General features: G+C 43.6%; 1 protein-coding gene across 5 annotated transcripts in view; it reads left to right on the forward strand.

Moving 5' to 3' along the window:
- CBX5 (chromobox 5) overlaps positions 1 to 15,054 on the forward strand; it is a 45,131-nt gene extending 30,077 nt beyond the window's left edge. For all 5 annotated transcript variants that reach the window (XM_035100099.3, XM_035100072.3, XM_088661296.1 and 2 more), the window contains 2 exons: positions 7,367 to 7,464; positions 13,409 to 15,054. In XM_035100099.3, the coding sequence (XP_034955990.1) occupies positions 7,367 to 7,464; positions 13,409 to 13,559 (249 nt within the window). In that variant the 3' untranslated portion in view covers positions 13,560 to 15,054. The remainder of the gene's footprint in view (positions 1 to 7,366; positions 7,465 to 13,408) is intronic.
- The last annotated feature ends 2,286 nt before the right edge of the window (positions 15,055 to 17,340 follow it).

Here is a 17,340-nt window from a genome sequence, read left to right on the forward strand (position 1 = left end):
TTGCCACCACTCATTGTAAAGAAAAGAATCGCTAAAATAATTATGGCCTTTAAAATATAATAAAGATTAACAATCAAGCAGGGAGCCTCACTGTACTATCTAGAGCAGATTAAGATCGGAAGAAATGCAATTTACTGTTTGAACGCCTGGCTAAAGCAAAATCCTTTTTAATGCACTCTTCTAACTGTGACAGTAAACAAGCCCACAAATCAAAGTAGAGAGTTGTGTGTGTATATATGGGAACAGCTTATTTTTTGTGATTGTGTTCTGCTGAATTTTCTGTCACTTTTCTTTGGAAGGAGTAGCTTTAACATAAAAGAAACTGGGGGGGGGAGGGAGGGGAAGCAATTTCAAGACCCATGGTTCAGGAATCACCTGCTAAGAATGTACTGCCCAAATGGCTAACCTCTGCTGCTCTAACAGCAGGGTGCTCAGAGCAGATGTGCCACAGCAGGTAAGGAAAGGAAGGCTTGTTCTGAAGTTAGCCTCATATGAGTTCTGAAGCGAGACCCTGCACTGAGTGAGGTAGAATGGATCTTTCTCAACTGCTGTGTCCTTACAGTCAAAGGTCCTCCTTACCTTTGAGAGGTCACAGGAGAATAATATTTCAAGATTACTTGGTGTTATTATGCTGATACTTTGTTAGGTAGTTTGTTATTGAAATATTATCAAGTATTGTTTAACTTGTGATGAATTAATAGAATCTTAATAGTTTTATGGAATTGTTTTGATATTTTTGCTATTACTGCTTTTAATTTTGTGTTAGCCGCATTGGGCTTTCTACAAAAATATTAGATATTTCAATTACTGTTATGGAGGGGAGGACATAATGCACCTCTCTAAGCAACTGAGAGTTCTTTCCCAATACGTATGCAACAAGTAGATTGGGTCACGGTTTTACAACTGAAAGTTGAAATTCTGAGTGCTGCAGTATATGTGTCTGAAAAATCTTGGCAAAGAAAGAGAGTAAATGCTGTGGATATAAGTGCAGGCTAGATGGTGGCTTTGAATGGTCACAGATGTGCTTTCTGGCCACATTCATCAGTCCATACATGTTGGTACTTCTAGTTTGTGCTGGTCAATTGCTGCAGTTTGTACTGCAGGCTGTAATGAATACAAGGCTAATGTGCACCAGACAATCTATTGATACTCTTAATAGAGAGAGAAAAGGCTACGTTTTCTTTCTCCTACTTCTATAATTCTAGCTTAGTGTACAGAGAGTGTGGGTAGCTATGATCTGGATGAAACTCTAGGTGAATGTTGCAAAGTTATGTTCAGAGAGAAAAGCCTTTTTTGAGATAGGCGAGATAAAGCCTTGTTATATCTTTACTAGGAGTCATTACTCCATATTTCAAACCCTTATATGATTTTCGTGAGGCATCCAAGCTAAAAAGAATTTGAAGGATAAATTGTTACAATTCACTTAGAAAACGCAAGCTGCCTCGGTGTGATCAGGCCCGTGTGTTCTCTGCTGAGAGGAATCAAAATTCTATGGGTTGCATACAAAGCTCTGCTTCTGCAACTGGTCTTTCCCTCCTTCCTCTGGGCAGCCATCTGTACGATGTGAAAAGCTTCTCCAAAATGTCAGAGGGACGTATCAAATGTTGTGGGCTGTCTCTTATGGGGCTGTAGTGGGAGGAGGGAATTGCGGTTCTTCCCTCCTACTGCATAAAACACAGCTCACAATATTTGATAGGTTCCCCTGACTCTCTAGAGATGCTTTTCGAAGATGCAGGAGGGCAGGGAAAGACTGGCTGTGTGAGCTGCTTTCCACTCATGTATCTCGGGGTACAACCTATGTCCTGTGTACACAGTATCAATATATTTCCCACATAATTAATTCTGCAAATGACCCAATGTGGGGCACTGGAATTCTGCTCCCTCCATTCTTACCACTTGTGAGAGTTCATGACTTTCTGGTTTATCTTTGCAGTCTTACATTAATCTGAGGTTCTAAGGCTGCTAGTTTCTGTGCCCTGCTCCATGCTTGCACAATGGGGCCTTCAAATGACAAAGCACACACCACTCTATATATGATGTTGTAAAGAAAATGCTCTTGCTGACTAACTTACAGGTATTGGAAATACTGTGAAGGTCAAATGTATCACCTTCGTTGGTTAAAGCTTAATGGCATTTCTCCCCTTCATTTTAAAAGTTGCCGAATTCACTTGCCAATGCATGAGAAGACATGAGAACATGGGTTATTAAAACATCTTTATAGGGGAATGTGAACATATGAAATTTGGTATGAATGAGGATCTGTTGAGTGGCATTTTATGTCTTGTCTTGCCTTTCCTGGAGGAGAAAAATCTTCTGCAGTTCTGTGTGTTCGTTATTTTTTTATAACCTTATTTGAAGAAATGCCCTGCCCTTTACAGCTGTGTCTGTACAAAATTATGGCTAAGTCACTAGAGATTCAAACCTGCACTGCTACTGTCGGTCCTTAATGAAATCATAAGGGGTAATAAGGTCGTATATTTCATATCCAGCAGGTTATCCTTAGTGCGTTTGGATTACAGTTTTATAACCCATTATGTATTCTCCTTAAAGTTTGAGAAGTAAAACTGTCCACTGTGAAAATGAGTGGTTTGGTTCCTGCCGAAACATCCTGTCTCCTCCAGCATTTTAACATGCCACGATTCCCCTTGGACATAGTGCCTCAGGTTTTTAGGACTTGTCCATTAGGGCCAGTTGCAGACATAACACTTAACCGTAGCTAGTGGTAACCACAGTTTCGAATCCTTTCAGCAGTTAAGATTTAAAGCATACGGTCAAACGACAGTCTAGGCTTTTGAGCAGGGTCTGCCTCAGCAGTCAAAATGCTCAGGTGCTGGGACCTATGGACCAGCAAAGAGTCCACCACTAATCAGACTAGCATCTTTGTAGACCTCATGTTAATGGGCAGTGAGTGACATTTTGGTAGCCAATGTGGGGATTATGAGGTTCTGTTGCTCTGGTAACATTTATCACAGCCAATAGCAAGTGGGGGTGGGCATCACAATGGTTGTATCTTTGTTAAGTGTACAAGTCAACTGCAGCTATTCTTTTCCTCTGCCAAGAGAGGGGAACAGTGATGATGATTTCCTTGGCATTTTCTTCCCCAAAGGGGAAAAACATGGGATATGTTCAAAGGAGCTTGGCTAACGTGGATTGGATACTGGTAGGAGGAGGCTGTGCTGCGTCCTTACTTATCGTCTCTACTCAAGTGAGGACTGGCTGCCACTTCAATGCATTGGGACTGAATGTGTGGTGATGAGATAAAGGACAGTGATTGCCTGTCGCGCTCTCTTGCTTCCTGTCTGCCTTCCTTGGGCAACCCTATTCAGAACAGAGGACAGACTACATTCCAAGGTACAAACCAGACCTGTGCTACCCTCCTGACAGAGGCAATTGGCCTGGGGGCACGGCAGCACCAACATCAGCAACAATGGCACCCAGGAGGTGGGAGAATGGTGGCAGGCAGGTAGAGGGAGGGAGGGAGGGAGTGACCGCCCCGTGGATTCACCATCCAAGGTTTCACTTTCCCACTCGCCCACACTGCTGAAGTTTTCTCCAGTGTACCCGGCCTGGACTCAAACAGCAGTTAGCTGTGCTGAGCTGCCCTGACTGTGTGCATAAGAGGAAAGAGGGACTGTTCCTCTGCAGCTTTCAGTGGTGTCCTTTGTCTCACCTGCCTTCTTCGGGAGCTCCAGATGCTCTCTGACCCTGCTCTATTTTGCCTAACTAAGGGCAAAGCAACATCATACAAGTTAGCATTGTACCATTGGCAGGCAGATGAGCCAAGGGCATTCCTCCTTGACAACTTTTGGGCAATTCTAGGAGCAGGGTGAAGTTTCATCAAGGATCTGAGGCTCCAGGCATCTTAGCCACCTCAACAGTACCTCAAGTGACACAGATTCAATCCAAAGCGCTGAGAGTGGTCATTGTCATGTTCAAAGTCTACTAGTGACAACCCTCCCGTGCTGTTCTTTCCCATCCCCAACAAAGCACAGGATTTGTTTCGGAAGGTGTGGAATGAGTCAGAGAAATGTTGGAACCCGCTAGAGTACTATTCCTTTGTCTGGAATCCTGTGGCTTCTCTTGAAGCAGACACTAAATGGTAACTTCTTTCATTTCCCTTCCCCCATTCTGTTGGACACTTCAGGTGGCTTCTGCTCCAGAATGGAGATTGTCAGCTGCCACTGCATTTCTCCCTACACTAGCAGGTGGAGGCTGAGCCACAGATAGGAAGACTGTGAATATTAGTTTGGAAAAGACCTGCTTTTTGACTTGCAATATGTCTACTCGGCATTCCCATCTCTCTGGTGTAGTGGCCTGCACAGACAGGGATGAAACCATAGATGTCGTGACTGCTATTAGCAATCTTGCTTTAAGTCATGCTTTCACATTTTAGTTTGCAGCTGATGAGAACCCAGATAGTAAGGCTGAGGCCATTTGTTATGTTTAATCATGGTTAAGTGTCATGTCTGCACCAGCTAGAAGCTCAATTCACAGTGCTCCCTTCTTTGGAAAGCCAGTGTGGTGTAGTAGTGGATGAAGCATGGAATTTGGACCACAGGCTCACTAGATGACCTTGAGCAAGTTACTCTGCTTCTCTTAGTCTAACTTACCCCTCAGAATTGTGAGGATAAAGTGAGATGGCATTGAACTCCTAACAGGAGCTGCAGGATATAAATGTGATGCGCAAGCGGGGAGCCGGAAAGGCATTCAAACATCCATCTAGCCCCATTCCAGAGCTTAGGGTGACAAGTAAACATAGATATTTAAAATGTTTTAAATAATCGCATATAAAATGCATCCTGTGAAAATCCCATATCCGTGTGACCTAGCCACTGAAACCACATCAAAAGTTGTGATTTTCAAGAGGAAGTTTGCAGCGCACAAGCATTATTCTCTCTTTGGTATATGCTTTGGTTACCAAAGCTCAGTGCACTGATTATACAACGTTGATTCCAGTCTCCACACTAGAGCCTGTGGTGCTCTTTAAGGGAGAGGAACACAGGGAGGCCTGTGAAAAAGATGAGTTCTGTATCTATGTGCCATATAAGAGATCCTGTATCTCAGATTAAGACTGTTGTGCATTCCTGGCTGCTCACATTTTCAGCAGTGTGCTCAAAGATTAGTTGCGCTATTGGATTATTGTTTTTATATTTGTTGTTAACGGTTTTTTTTTTGTTTTTCTCATTTTCTTGCAAGCCACCCTAGGAGTTCTACTGAAGGGAGGCATGAAAATATTTAAATAAATAAAATAAGTGTATGAAACTTTCTGTGGTGAGGGAGATTTAATAGAGATGGGTAGGTAGTCAGCTAAGTTTCACTTGAAGTGCACTCATTGGTATTAGTGAACATGGCTAGGTTAGGTCCATTAATTTCAGTATGTATTCTCTTAAGTAAAACTTAGATTAAAACGTAAACAAACAAATCTCCATGTGCAGCTAGGCTGTTTGGTAAGGCAGAGTGAGACAGCACTGAGCACTGGTCTCAGTTCCAGCGCAGATTGCTTTTTAACTTAGTTGGTAATCCAAGGCAAAACTTGGATTGTGTAATGGTGGCATGCAACCTGTGTCTCCTTCATGGGTCTCCTCCAGTCATATGTTAGGTGGGTGGGGCATGTGATTTTAAAGCACAAAGGGGGCATGGGGAGAATGTACAAGGGGGACTTCAGCACCTCCTCAATGCACATGCCCTTTGGAGTGAAATCTCTCTCTCTCTCTCTCTCTCTCTCTCTCTCTCTCTCTCTCTCTCTCACTCACACACACACACACACCACATTCTTCTCTTTTTAAAGCCATGTGTAGCTTTGGCCCTTATATTGAGCCATCTGCTAGGGTCTTGCTAACACTCTGACTTTTTTAGAGATCACAGCAAATAACAATAGCTACTGGAGACTCAATAGTTCAAAAAGAGAACACTTTTGCTTGTTTGTTTTGGCTAGCACACTATCCAATTACTGTTCACACAAGAGATTCTCTTTACGCAACAAATCTTTCATTTAAAGCAGTTATCCTTTTCTAACAGCTGTTGGGAGTTGTAACAGCTATAGATCCATAATGGCCACCAGCACTTTGGGGAGTAAGGTTTTTTTTTTTAAATGCCCATATACATACCTGTTGAGTTAGATATTTGTTGTAAGGGCTCAGTAATCTTAGTGGCCAGTTTTGACTAAGCCCCCCCATCCATTTTTTTTGGTGGAAATAGCCCCCCCCCTCATATGTTACAATTTTCCACACAGACATGATCTTGTTCTGGCCCTGTTATGAGTTCAATTTAAAGTGTTCTTAACTAAAGCCAGAGGTGATTGTTAGCCCAAACTTTCCTAAACCAAGTGTTTGGTCTGGATTTCTTATGCAATATGAAGAAGCTGAGAAATGAAGTGTTGTATTTTATTACATGATTTGTGGATTCATTAGTTCCCCCCAAGGTCCCCTAGAGTTTTCGTCTGTATTCTCCCCCCCCCCTCCACACACAGATTGATTTTTTAAAAAAATCCCTTCTTCCTCTTCATTTGGCAATTGCTTTTATTTCCTCAAAAAAAGTCAAGCCGTCTGCCTCTTTGTTAACTGCTTGGTCTGCATAGCCGCATCTACTAGACAGTATATGTGGGCAACAAATGTGTGGATCTCCCGCAGAATAGCGTGTGGCGGTGCTGCTGCAAAGCAGGGAGAAAACGCTCGCTCCAGGCTTGCAGCAACTGAACGCTGTTACCAGCCTTCAGATGGTATGTGCAGAGGGAGCTGACCGACCCTTGTCTGGGGCCCCGGCGGTTTAAGCTCTCTCCTTGCAAACAAAAAAACAAACCAAAAAAGCTCCCCAACTGCATGAATGGGACACACCCATTGACGGCACCGGCACAAAGACCTCAAGGACCGTGTGAGAGCCCGTAGAGGTGGTGCGCTCTGGAGCGGGGGAGGCGTAGCAGGGATGGGGAGCCTTGGAAATCACGAATGGCTGCTGCTACTGCTGCTGCAGCAGCTGCAAAGGCAAGATGACTTAATTCCCTAGATCTATCCATCGCTTTGCTAGCCCATTTTAATGGCGACTCTTTATTTCTCTTCTCTCTCTTTCTCTCTACCTCTCTCCCTCCCCCACTCTTTTAAGGTTTCTTTCCCCCTTCCCCCTCTCCCCAAACATTTCATAAAGAAGATATGTCAAAGAAAAGAGAAGAAAAAAGATGATAAGGCCTCTTCCCTCATCTGCTAATTACCATCAAGCCATGTACCACATCTGTTTATCACCTGATTCTTGGTGCCCTTTGAAGCCCCTCTGCCTCATGGTTGAGGGAGATTAACAAATGGCCAAAAACCGGGAGGAGGAAAGAATTGTTTTTGTAACTGCCTTTCTCTTTCTCTGTCTTTCTTTCTACCAGAGCACCGATATTGCCAGGGGCTTTGAAAGAGGATTGGAGCCGGAAAAGATCATTGGAGCCACAGACTCTTGCGGCGATTTAATGTTCCTAATGAAATGGTGAGTGTGCTTCTTTTTAAAAAAATATTGACCCTGTTGTCTGGTTTTTCTGCTCTCTGGCGGCCCTTCTTAAAGCAGCCAATAAATTACTAGAGTAGTCTAGGGTGATGTGCTGTGGCGAAATGGCCCAAGGACACTTCATTCCTAAGGCTTTGTTTTCCCTCTGCTTTGCAAAAATGCTGTACACCTGGAGCTTGTATGTCATGCTTTGCAAGATACACAAGCCCCTTCCCTCCACATCTGCGCCCCCCCCCCCAGAAGAAGAAATAGTAGAGAGCACAGGAAACCCTTCTGGAAAGGTTTTGACTTGCCTCTTGTTTTTGCTCCTGGGCTTATCTCAGCTGGAAGCCTCTCTGGGCAGAGAGAGAGAGAGAGAGAGAGAGAGAGAGAGAGAGAGAGAGAGAGAGAGAGAGAGAGATGGCCATGCTGCATATGCAGCAGCCCCTCCCCCACCAGCAGGCGAAACAAAGAGCTGGGAGTCTGGTTTATCTGCCTGGCAGAGGTTATAGCACAGCTGTGTTCAAGGGAGCTGCCTCTTGCTCCTCAACTCCCCTCCGCCACCCCCAGCCTCCCAGCCTCGCAAGATTTCGATACTGGGACCTCCTCCCCTGTAGCAATGCAGCAGAGATAATAAGCCCTTGTCCTGCTTTGCTGTCTCTGAAGCTGGCGGGGTTGAGATGGATGGTGCCTGATCCTCTTGAGACAGAGTGGGGGAGGGGAGCCAGCTGCACACAGCGCCTTGGAGGAGGGGGCTGGAGGGAACACAGGGACAAGGAACTCAGGGAGAAGAATTGGTAGCTTCACCTCTCCCTGGTTCATTCTACTACGTGACCAAACGCCCTGGGTATCCAGGGGTATTTTCTGGCACCTCTTGGTCGCGGAAATACCATAGCTGCCAAGTTTTCCCTTTTCTTGCGAGGAAGCCTATTCAGCATAAGGGAAAATCCCTTAAAATAAGGGATAACTTGGCAGCTATGGGAAATACACTCCCATACCCGGTAAGGGCTACAATCCCAATCTGGAGAACTTCACCTTTGGTAAATCACCTGTGTGGAACAATCAAATGTTTTTTAAAAAAGTCATTTATATGAGGCCCAGGTCCAATGCTAGCCTGGTCCCAGGTGATGCATCTAAGGAAGGCAATGATTAATAGCTGATGAACATCCAAGCTTGAAATTTCCAGCTCACTTGAATTTTGTAGAGCAAGAAATCTGTTCAATGAGACAAATGCTTTCCAGATTAACACGATGATATTTTGTAGACTGTTTTGAATGATGTGCAAGGGTTATTTACAGTGTTCAGCACCATTCAACCCTGTGAACTATTTTGCTGTGATTGCTGTTGTTAAGGGAATGTAGCTTGTCCAAGGCTTTGGTTTGAGCCCTGGGCTTATAGGTACACAACCAAATCATCCCCTGGATCACATTTGCTATTATTGGGTAAATTAATTACTTCAAAAGAACTAATCTCTTTTTAGGCAGTGGGAATAATTTCTGTTGCAAAATACTGCAGAAACAGATTGTGAAGTTTAACTACACTAATTTTAATTAATCTGTACTCTGTGTTGGATCACTTTTAAATCTTACCTTTGCAGCTGACATCATTCAGTGGTCATTAATGAAACATGTTTGCTATCTGACATTTAAATGAATTCTTTTGAATTAAGGTTGCAACCCTGTCCCATTTACTTGGGAATTGCATTTACTGAATTGCACTCAGTTGGGACTTACAGTGCACCTTATATCTACTCAAGTATTTTGCCATAATTACTTATTATATTTATTGCTTTTCTCAGAAAGGTAAACTCAAAGTGACTTTTGAAAGCAAATATTAAAAATGAGTAAAAAGAACCTAAAATGCTCACCAATAATATGTATAATAGATCAGTAGATTTATTTAGATTGACAAAATGTAAAACTTGAATGAGTGTTTTGTTTTGGGGATCTTTAAGCGAAGAGAAGTAGCTTGTAAATTAATAAACAATGTATTGTTTAAGGAAAGGCAATTTGTCAATATTTTATTTTTCATCAGCTGAATAATAAAAAGTCAGTAAAAGTGAGCTTTTACCTGCTTCAGTTTCTGACAACAGCCGTGAAAACCTTTGCCTCCCAGGGTGTAACTGTTAATGTTGGGCACAAACAGAAGGAAAAGCAGTCTGCAAATTTACCTTATCAAATGTGGTGCAGGATGGAGCCAGCATAGCTGTGAAGTCTCCATAATGGCAGGCTGTTGAAGAGTTCTGGTCCCAGACTGTTTAGTTGCTATAGCCTCTCATAAATACCATTGTGTATGTGTTGGGAGTGGAGGTTAACTGGTAATGAAGTCTTGAGTTGATTGCACCAGTTAATTAAAAAGTTTGTAGCCCTAATCTGTGCTAGGTAGCCTTTACCAGTAAATGCCATGGGATACGCTATGACTAGCAACTTTGCAATGCCTTTACAGAAAGCTCAGGAATTGGTGCAGGTATCACCAGAAGCTTTTGAGCTCAAAGCAAGGCATAGAAAATGAGAGTGGATGGACATCCAGGCCATATTGCCCATTTTTGTTCTTGTTATTGTAGTATACTGGTCAAGCTCAATTGTCCTCTTTGTATACCCTTGTCTTACCTCCGTTTTGCCTTTGCCTATCCTAATTTTCTAAAAAAAGATGCTAGATTACAAAGCAAGCTTACATTTCATCTCGTGTAGTTGTACATTCCACTATATTATTTCTTCATCGGTTGCATGCAGTTCCCTTGAGATATTAAAATAGGAAATGCATTTTAAAATAGGAATCTCTATAACACACACACAGCAGAAGCCTCCAGTCCTGCCAAAAGAGTAAAGAAAGAAAGAAATCCTGGGAGTTGACCTTTTGGAGCACAACATTTTAAGCATTGTAAACAAATTGAAACAAAGTTAAGCTGGGGGGGAAAATAACTAAAAAGTTTTCTTATAGTAGCAGTTTTCAATATGCTGTGCCATCAAATGATTGTGTGGACAAGTACAGGAGCTAAATTCTATGCTTCTAGAGATCCAGGAAAAGTGGGCACCTTTTTGTACTGTTGTTGTTTAGTCGTTTAGTCGTGTCCGACTCTTCGTGACCCCATGGACCATAGCACGCCAGGCACTCCTGTCTTGCACTGCCTCCCGCAGTTTGGTCAAACTCATGTTCGTAGCTTTGAGAACACTGTCCAACCATCTTGTCCTCTGACGTCCCCTTCTCCTAGTGCCCTCAATCTTTCCCAACATCAGGGTCTTTTCCAAGGATTCTTCTCTTCTCATGAGGTGGCCAAAGTATTGGAGCCTCAGCTTCACGATCTGTCCTTCCAGGGAGCACTCAGGGCTGATTTCCTTCAGAATGGATAGGTTTGATCTTCTTGCAGTCCATGGGACTCTCAAGAGTCTCCTCCAGCACCATAATTCAAAAGCATCAATTCTTCGGCGATCAGCCTTCTTTATATCACTACTGGGAAAACCTTAGCTTTAACTATACGGACCTTTGTCGGCAAGGTGATGTCTCTGCTTTTTAAGATGCTGTCTAGGTTTGTCATTGCTTTTCTCCCAAGAAGCAGGCGTCTTTTAATTTCGTGACTGCTGTCACCATCTGCAGTGATCAAGGAGCCCAAGAAAGTAAAATCTCTCACTGCCTCCATTTCTTCCCCTTCTATTTGCCAGGAGGTGATGGGACCAGTGGCCATGATCTTGGTTTTTTTGATGTTGAGCTTCAGACCATATTTTGCGCTCTCCTCTTTCATCCTCATTAAAAGGTTCTTTAATTCCTCCTCGCTTTCTGCCATCAAGATTGTGTCATCTGCATATCTGAGGTTGTTGATATTTCTTCCGGCAATCTTAATTCCGGCTTGGGATTCATCTAGTCCAGCCTTTCGCATGATGAATTCTGCATATAAGTTAAATAAGCAGGGAGACAATATACAACCTTGTCGTACTCCTTTCCCAATTTTGAACCAATCAGTTGTTCCATATCCAGTTCTAACTGTAGCTTCTTGTCCCACATAGAGATTTCTCAGGAGACAGATGAGGTGATCAGGCACTTCCTATTTCTTTAAGAACTTGCCATAGTTTGCTGTGGTCGACACAGTCAAAGGCTTTTGCATAGTCAATGAAGCAGAAGTAGACGTTTTTCTGGAACTCTCTAGCTTTCTCCATAATCCAGCGCATGTTTGCTATTTGGTCTCTGGTTCCTCTGCCCTTTCGAAATCCAGCTTGCACTTCTGGGAGTTCTCGGTCCACATACTGCCTAAGCCTGCCTTGTAGAATTTTAGAATTTTGTACTGTATTTAGCCTCTATTATGTTAGGTGGAAACATTTCAAACTCTGGCTGTCATTTACCTTAATCAACCATTTATCAGTTGCTCAACAGCAACAGTTTTCTGGGTGGTGTAAAAAAATAAAATTAGGGATTAATTATTAATCAATTACATTTGCATAGGGGTAAAACAAAAAAGAAAACCATGCTTCTTTTGTTTTAAATCAGGGGTTTCCAACATGGCAATCCTGGGCAAACATGTGCCCAGACAATCCTTCCCTGGAGCAGACAGGGTCCCTTCCATCTGCTGCAATCAGGCTTGAAAGAATCATTCAATTTTAGTCAGTAGTATTGCCTGCAGTGTGTGCTTGGTTGTGCTGTGTGTAATCATGTGCACATTTTTAACCAAATGGAGTATTTTTAATTGATTGATCTAACTAATTAATTGATTGAATGTTGCACACCTGCCCATAACTGTACAATTCCTAGAAAGGTTGAGGGCCAGGCATTGCTCTGTGCTTCCTCTCCCCTCTTCTCATACTTTCAATGGGAAAAGAAGTCTACAGTGTCACTTTCTTTTGGCAACCCAGCCTTAATCTTAAAGTCACTTCTTGGAGAAGCGGTACAGCAGAGAAAATTGTGTTTGTGCCCCCTCATCAATCGGAGCAGGAAAAAGGGAGAAATGCAGAGATTTCTGTTTGAGTATACACTCAAACACTGGTTAGGACACCAGTGTTGCTGCACTAGGATTGGGTTCAGCAACTGGAGGCACTTGTGTCAGATTGGGTACCCTCGGAGATGCCAACCTCTGGCCCTCCAGTTACCAGCCTAGAGGATAAAAGGCAACTGTGGCAAAATAAATTGTTGGCAGGCATCCCTTGCTCCCTCCTCAAAGAGTCCTCCAGAAATCCAGTTGCTGACAGGACACTAAATAGTATATAATGAGATTGTCAAACTTTTTTATTTTATTTTAAAGTTGATAAACCACCTGTGCTTCAATCAGTTCATTGTGATATTGGAGGAAATTTAAGTTTAATTAACCATTTATGAACAAAAGCTATTTATTATTATTATTATTATTTATTATTTAGCCCTATACCCGGGGGTCTCAGGACGGTTCAGAGACTAAAATCAAGATATAAAACCACAAAATACATAATAAAAACAAAAACAACAACCTAACTAATAGGAAAGGCCATCTTTCAATCTTTTTCTTTTTCTCCCCCCCCCCCAACTTTTCTTCCTTTTTGTAAAAGATACCACGACCAAATCACCTTGAAATGTAAAACAAGTATGGCTTTAATTCAGTCTCATTGATTTAGAATTGCTCCCATTAATCAACTAAATATTTAGTTGATTCATTTATTGATTATGCCTGTCAACACGTGCAGCCTGTTATAAGTGTTGCATATGTATATTTTATTTATAAATTGCTTCTTCACTGAAAGTCCTTTAATTGACAATTAATGTATGCAACACACGCACACCACTGGGGTCGCAGTAGCTGCCTTCCTCCTTCTCCCAGTTAATTGACAGCTGAAATATGTTTTCTCCTACTCTGGTGCTGCTGCCTTCAGGCAGGTTACATGAGCCCAGCTTCTCTTTTTTAATGTACCAATCAATTAGGGGTGTGTGTGTGACTACTTGATCAACTAGTGACGAGTCCTTCTCTTGTTGTCCTCGCTTATCTCTTCAGGAAAGATACGGATGAGGCTGACCTGGTTCTAGCGAAAGAAGCCAACGTCAAGTGCCCTCAAATTGTGATAGCGTTTTATGAAGAGAGACTGACCTGGCACGCGTACCCAGAAGACGCCGAAAACAAAGAGCGGGAAGCAGTGAAAAGCTAAAGTGGCCAGGGTCCTCTGTCCGTCCATAGTTGTACATATCCACCCTCCTTTCCCCTCCACCCAAATGCATCCATGAAAATGTGCTTATTACTGTGCTCCACAGGAGAAATGTTGATATTGGTTGGGTTAGCCATAACATTAATGGTGTGAGTCATGTTTGGTTTCACTCCAAAAAATTGACATGGTGTGTGTGTGTATGTATGTGTGTGTGTTCCTTGTTCCCCTTATCTCGCAATCCCCAAAAAATCTGTTCACACTTTGAAATCCCTCTGAGTTTCCAGGCCATTTGTCGTCCCCCCCCCCATCCTCCACCCCGGGTTACTCACTTTTGCATCATTTTGAGAGTGAAGGGTCATTGTTTCCCATTGGCCTAAAAGTAGACTGTAAAACTGACAGGGGGTACCGGGAAGACCTATCTGACTCAGAACACTCTTTGGATTCTGAGATTACCCAAATAATTATCAAGCCAGGACATCCTGGGGCCATTCTAGTTGTTTTAGGAATTGCTGACGTTTTGCTGGAATTGGGTTCCAGGATGCTGGGTAGCAGTTTTCATCCTGACTCCCAATGCCAATGTCACTTGCACCAGCTCCACTCAGTCAACACTCACTTTTCTAGCTGCAGGTCAGGAGCAGGTAATCTGGGAAGGCAACCATTAAAAACTAATTTGCTAGCAAGGACAATTTCCTCCTTTTTCAACCAGTCCTTTCATGCAATCAAAATCTAGTAACCTACCACCCCTTTCCTTTTGTTTTCCTTATCTTGCAGTACATGGATAGGACTAGCAAGCAGCCCAGCCAAATTTTGTGCCATACTGGAGAGCCTTCTTTGTTGTGGCTATTCCAAAGACAGCTGGAAAACATGGTTCCAAAATTGGATTATTTTCTGGGCTCTCTCATCATTCCGATAGCTCTGTTCATATGCAGCAGACATCTCTGCTGTGAGATGTGGGCAAACACTTTTATTTCCACCATTTACCCCAGGTATGTATGTTTGTTTTTTAAAGGAAACTGGCCACTTAGAGCAGATGTCTCATAGGAGCCTGCTTTCCTTTCAAGCACCTGGTTATACGTAGCACACGGATCTAGATGCAAGAGTTTTCTGGACAGACTTTTTTTTTTTGTCTCCCCTGGGCTGCCCCCTGAATAGTATCCCATTTCTCTGCACCAGCAATGTGGCGGCTAAATAATTATTCCACGCTGAGGGTGTTGGGATTAGAAGTCCTTTCGGCAGTGGATTTTCCCTTCTTCTTCCATATGGTGAGCGGTTGGAGGACCAAGTCACAGAAAGCAGGTAGCAGTCTTCCCCTCCTTCATGCCCTTCTCTCATGACAATGCCCATGCATGTTTTTTCACACGGAATGTCTGTATTGTGTAGTATATAGGTAGGACTTTAGCGCCCTTTAGAGTTTGACGCTCACTAATAGCTTCATCTTCCCGCTTTGCAGACAGATTTTGGTGTAACTCCCGGCAATAAAAGGCAAAGCTTGACAGTATTAGCATTGATTGCTGCTGGCTTCTCACCAGCTGAGGACAGATAAGCATCATACAACTTGGTAACAGACTTGATGGGAGTGTGCAAAAGAATCAGTTTGAAGTAGGCTAGCCTTCTACCGTGGAAGTGAAAGCCACGAGTCCTTGCATTTCCTGCTAATTTCCTTTCAGGGTCCAGAGGTTGACTCTTTTGCTCCCTGCCTGCCGCACACACACACACCTGTTCTCCCAACCACTTTTGTTTTGCTTTTTATAGGGGAGAAAGAAGGGTGAGGAGTGTTTGCACCAATGCAAGTCCCAAGCCTGGTGACAGTTCTTTGTTCAGTTTGGCATTGCAAGGTTTTCAGCTTTCTCTTTTCCTACAGCAGTCAAAGTAGTTCTGCATCGTTCCATTTTGTGCCTCTGTATTCTGAGCCCTGTCACACTGCCTTGTGTGCTGGCCCTTCCCTGGTTCTTCCAGCAGGCTGTTGCACCTTCTTGTTTGCCACTAGTTATCTCCATGTGGTCTGGAGTTTGGGGAAGTGGGCAAAGAAGTAAAGAGGTATCTGGAGTCCACAGCAAGGGACCACATCTAAGCCCACCGCAGAGCCAGAAGCTTTGAATGAACTGCAGCCTGCTGTTTGGAACATCTTTCCTGTGCTGCAGTTCTGCACAGCGGCAAAGAGTTCCCCGCTTGCACCCAGGGGCATGCACACATGCAGGGCACACTGTAGGGGTGGAGCCATGGGTGGGGTGCACCACCAGAGCAGTCCCTGCCCACTGCTACAAAGTGGGGCGCACTCATGGCACCCCACAAGCCCAGCATCGCTTTGTGAGACTCACAAAAATGAGGCGGGGCTTGTGGGGTACCACAAGCAGATGTGAGCTCTGGCCCTCCCTGTGAGCCCAGTGCTGCTTTTGCAAGCAGCGCTGGGCTCGCAGGGAGGGCCCAGGGCACACGCTTGTTGCAGCAGCTCACGATGGGGTAGGGTCCAAAAAAACTGTCTGGGTGATGGCCCCTTCAGCTCCCCCCACACTATACCACTGGTTCTGTGGACCAAAATCTGCAATACCTAAACTTAGGGTTTCCATATTATGGCCACCTTCTTTAGCTTCCCAGGCCAAGCGTCTAGCAGCAAACATTGCCTGGTATGGGCCGAGGTCGGTGCGTTTAGTTCAGGTAGGGGTGGCCAGGTGCAAAACAGAACTGGGCTCCTGTGCAGAAGAGTGAATCTACTGACAAATTACACCTGCTGAAATTCCCTCTTCCACACAACTGTCAAAGGTGCAGGTGCCCTGACCTCTTACAGCTGGACATCCTGCCAGTAGGGTGCAGGCTAAATAAGAGAGCTTTCCCTTCATAAGGATAATTCCCAGATCCTCCTTGTAAAAGACCCCCACAGTTCCACCACATCAAATAGTGCTCCCCTCCCCCTGCTTCTTACCCCTGTAAACCTCGTGGGAACATGCTGAGAGCACTAGAAGCACATGTTTTCTTTATCCTCCACCCCATTGCAGCACAAACACTATCCTTTTTGCCAGCTGCTGCTAATAGATGTTTCTATCTAGAGCTGAAAATGAGGACTTCTGGTGATTATAAGCACTTGTGTGTCAGGCTAAAAAAAAAAAGCAAAGAAATCTCTTGGGGAAATTAGTAGTTTTTTGATAATACCGCTGTATTAAAAAAACACGCTGGCACTTCTCTTCCTTGCAAGTATTTGTGGTGCAATTTCTCAGTGGTGCATTTGTTGGTTTGCATGTGTGTTTTTAAATATCTACTCCCATATGCAGCTTTCCAGGGAGGAGAAAAGTTAAAATAACTAGAATGCCATCCTGTTTTTCCTCTTTCAACTTTTAAAAAAATGCACTTTTAGTCTGAGGTAGCACACAACCCCCGTCACAGTTGGACATTGTATGTGGTACTTAAAGCTCCCTTACCAAGCTAAACATACCCACAAAATGGGTCAGCTGCCTAACCTGCTAAGAGGGAGAAACTGAAAATCCTTTTTAATCTTCTCAGTAGGCAGAAATGTAAGGAAGTAGACCTTGGCAAGTTTCACAACGTGAACTGATGATATGCTGGGCATTGTTCAGAAAGACACTTCTTTTTTTAAAAAAAGAGAAAGCTCTTTTAAATATATCCCAAAAGCCTGGCTGAATTCCTGGACACCAGCCATGCAACCCTCCCTCCCCCCCCCCCCAGTTCCCTCCAGTCAGCTGAACATCCTGCAAGGTATATGGAACTTGCCAGCTGATTCGAAACATCTTAGGGTCTCTAAGCCATTCATGCTGCGTTTCAGTGGCTCCTG

Source organism: Zootoca vivipara, chromosome 2, assembly GCF_965207765.1.
Source record: "Zootoca vivipara chromosome 2, rZooViv2.hap1.1, whole genome shotgun sequence".
NCBI classification, from domain to species: domain Eukaryota; kingdom Metazoa; phylum Chordata; class Lepidosauria; order Squamata; family Lacertidae; genus Zootoca; species Zootoca vivipara.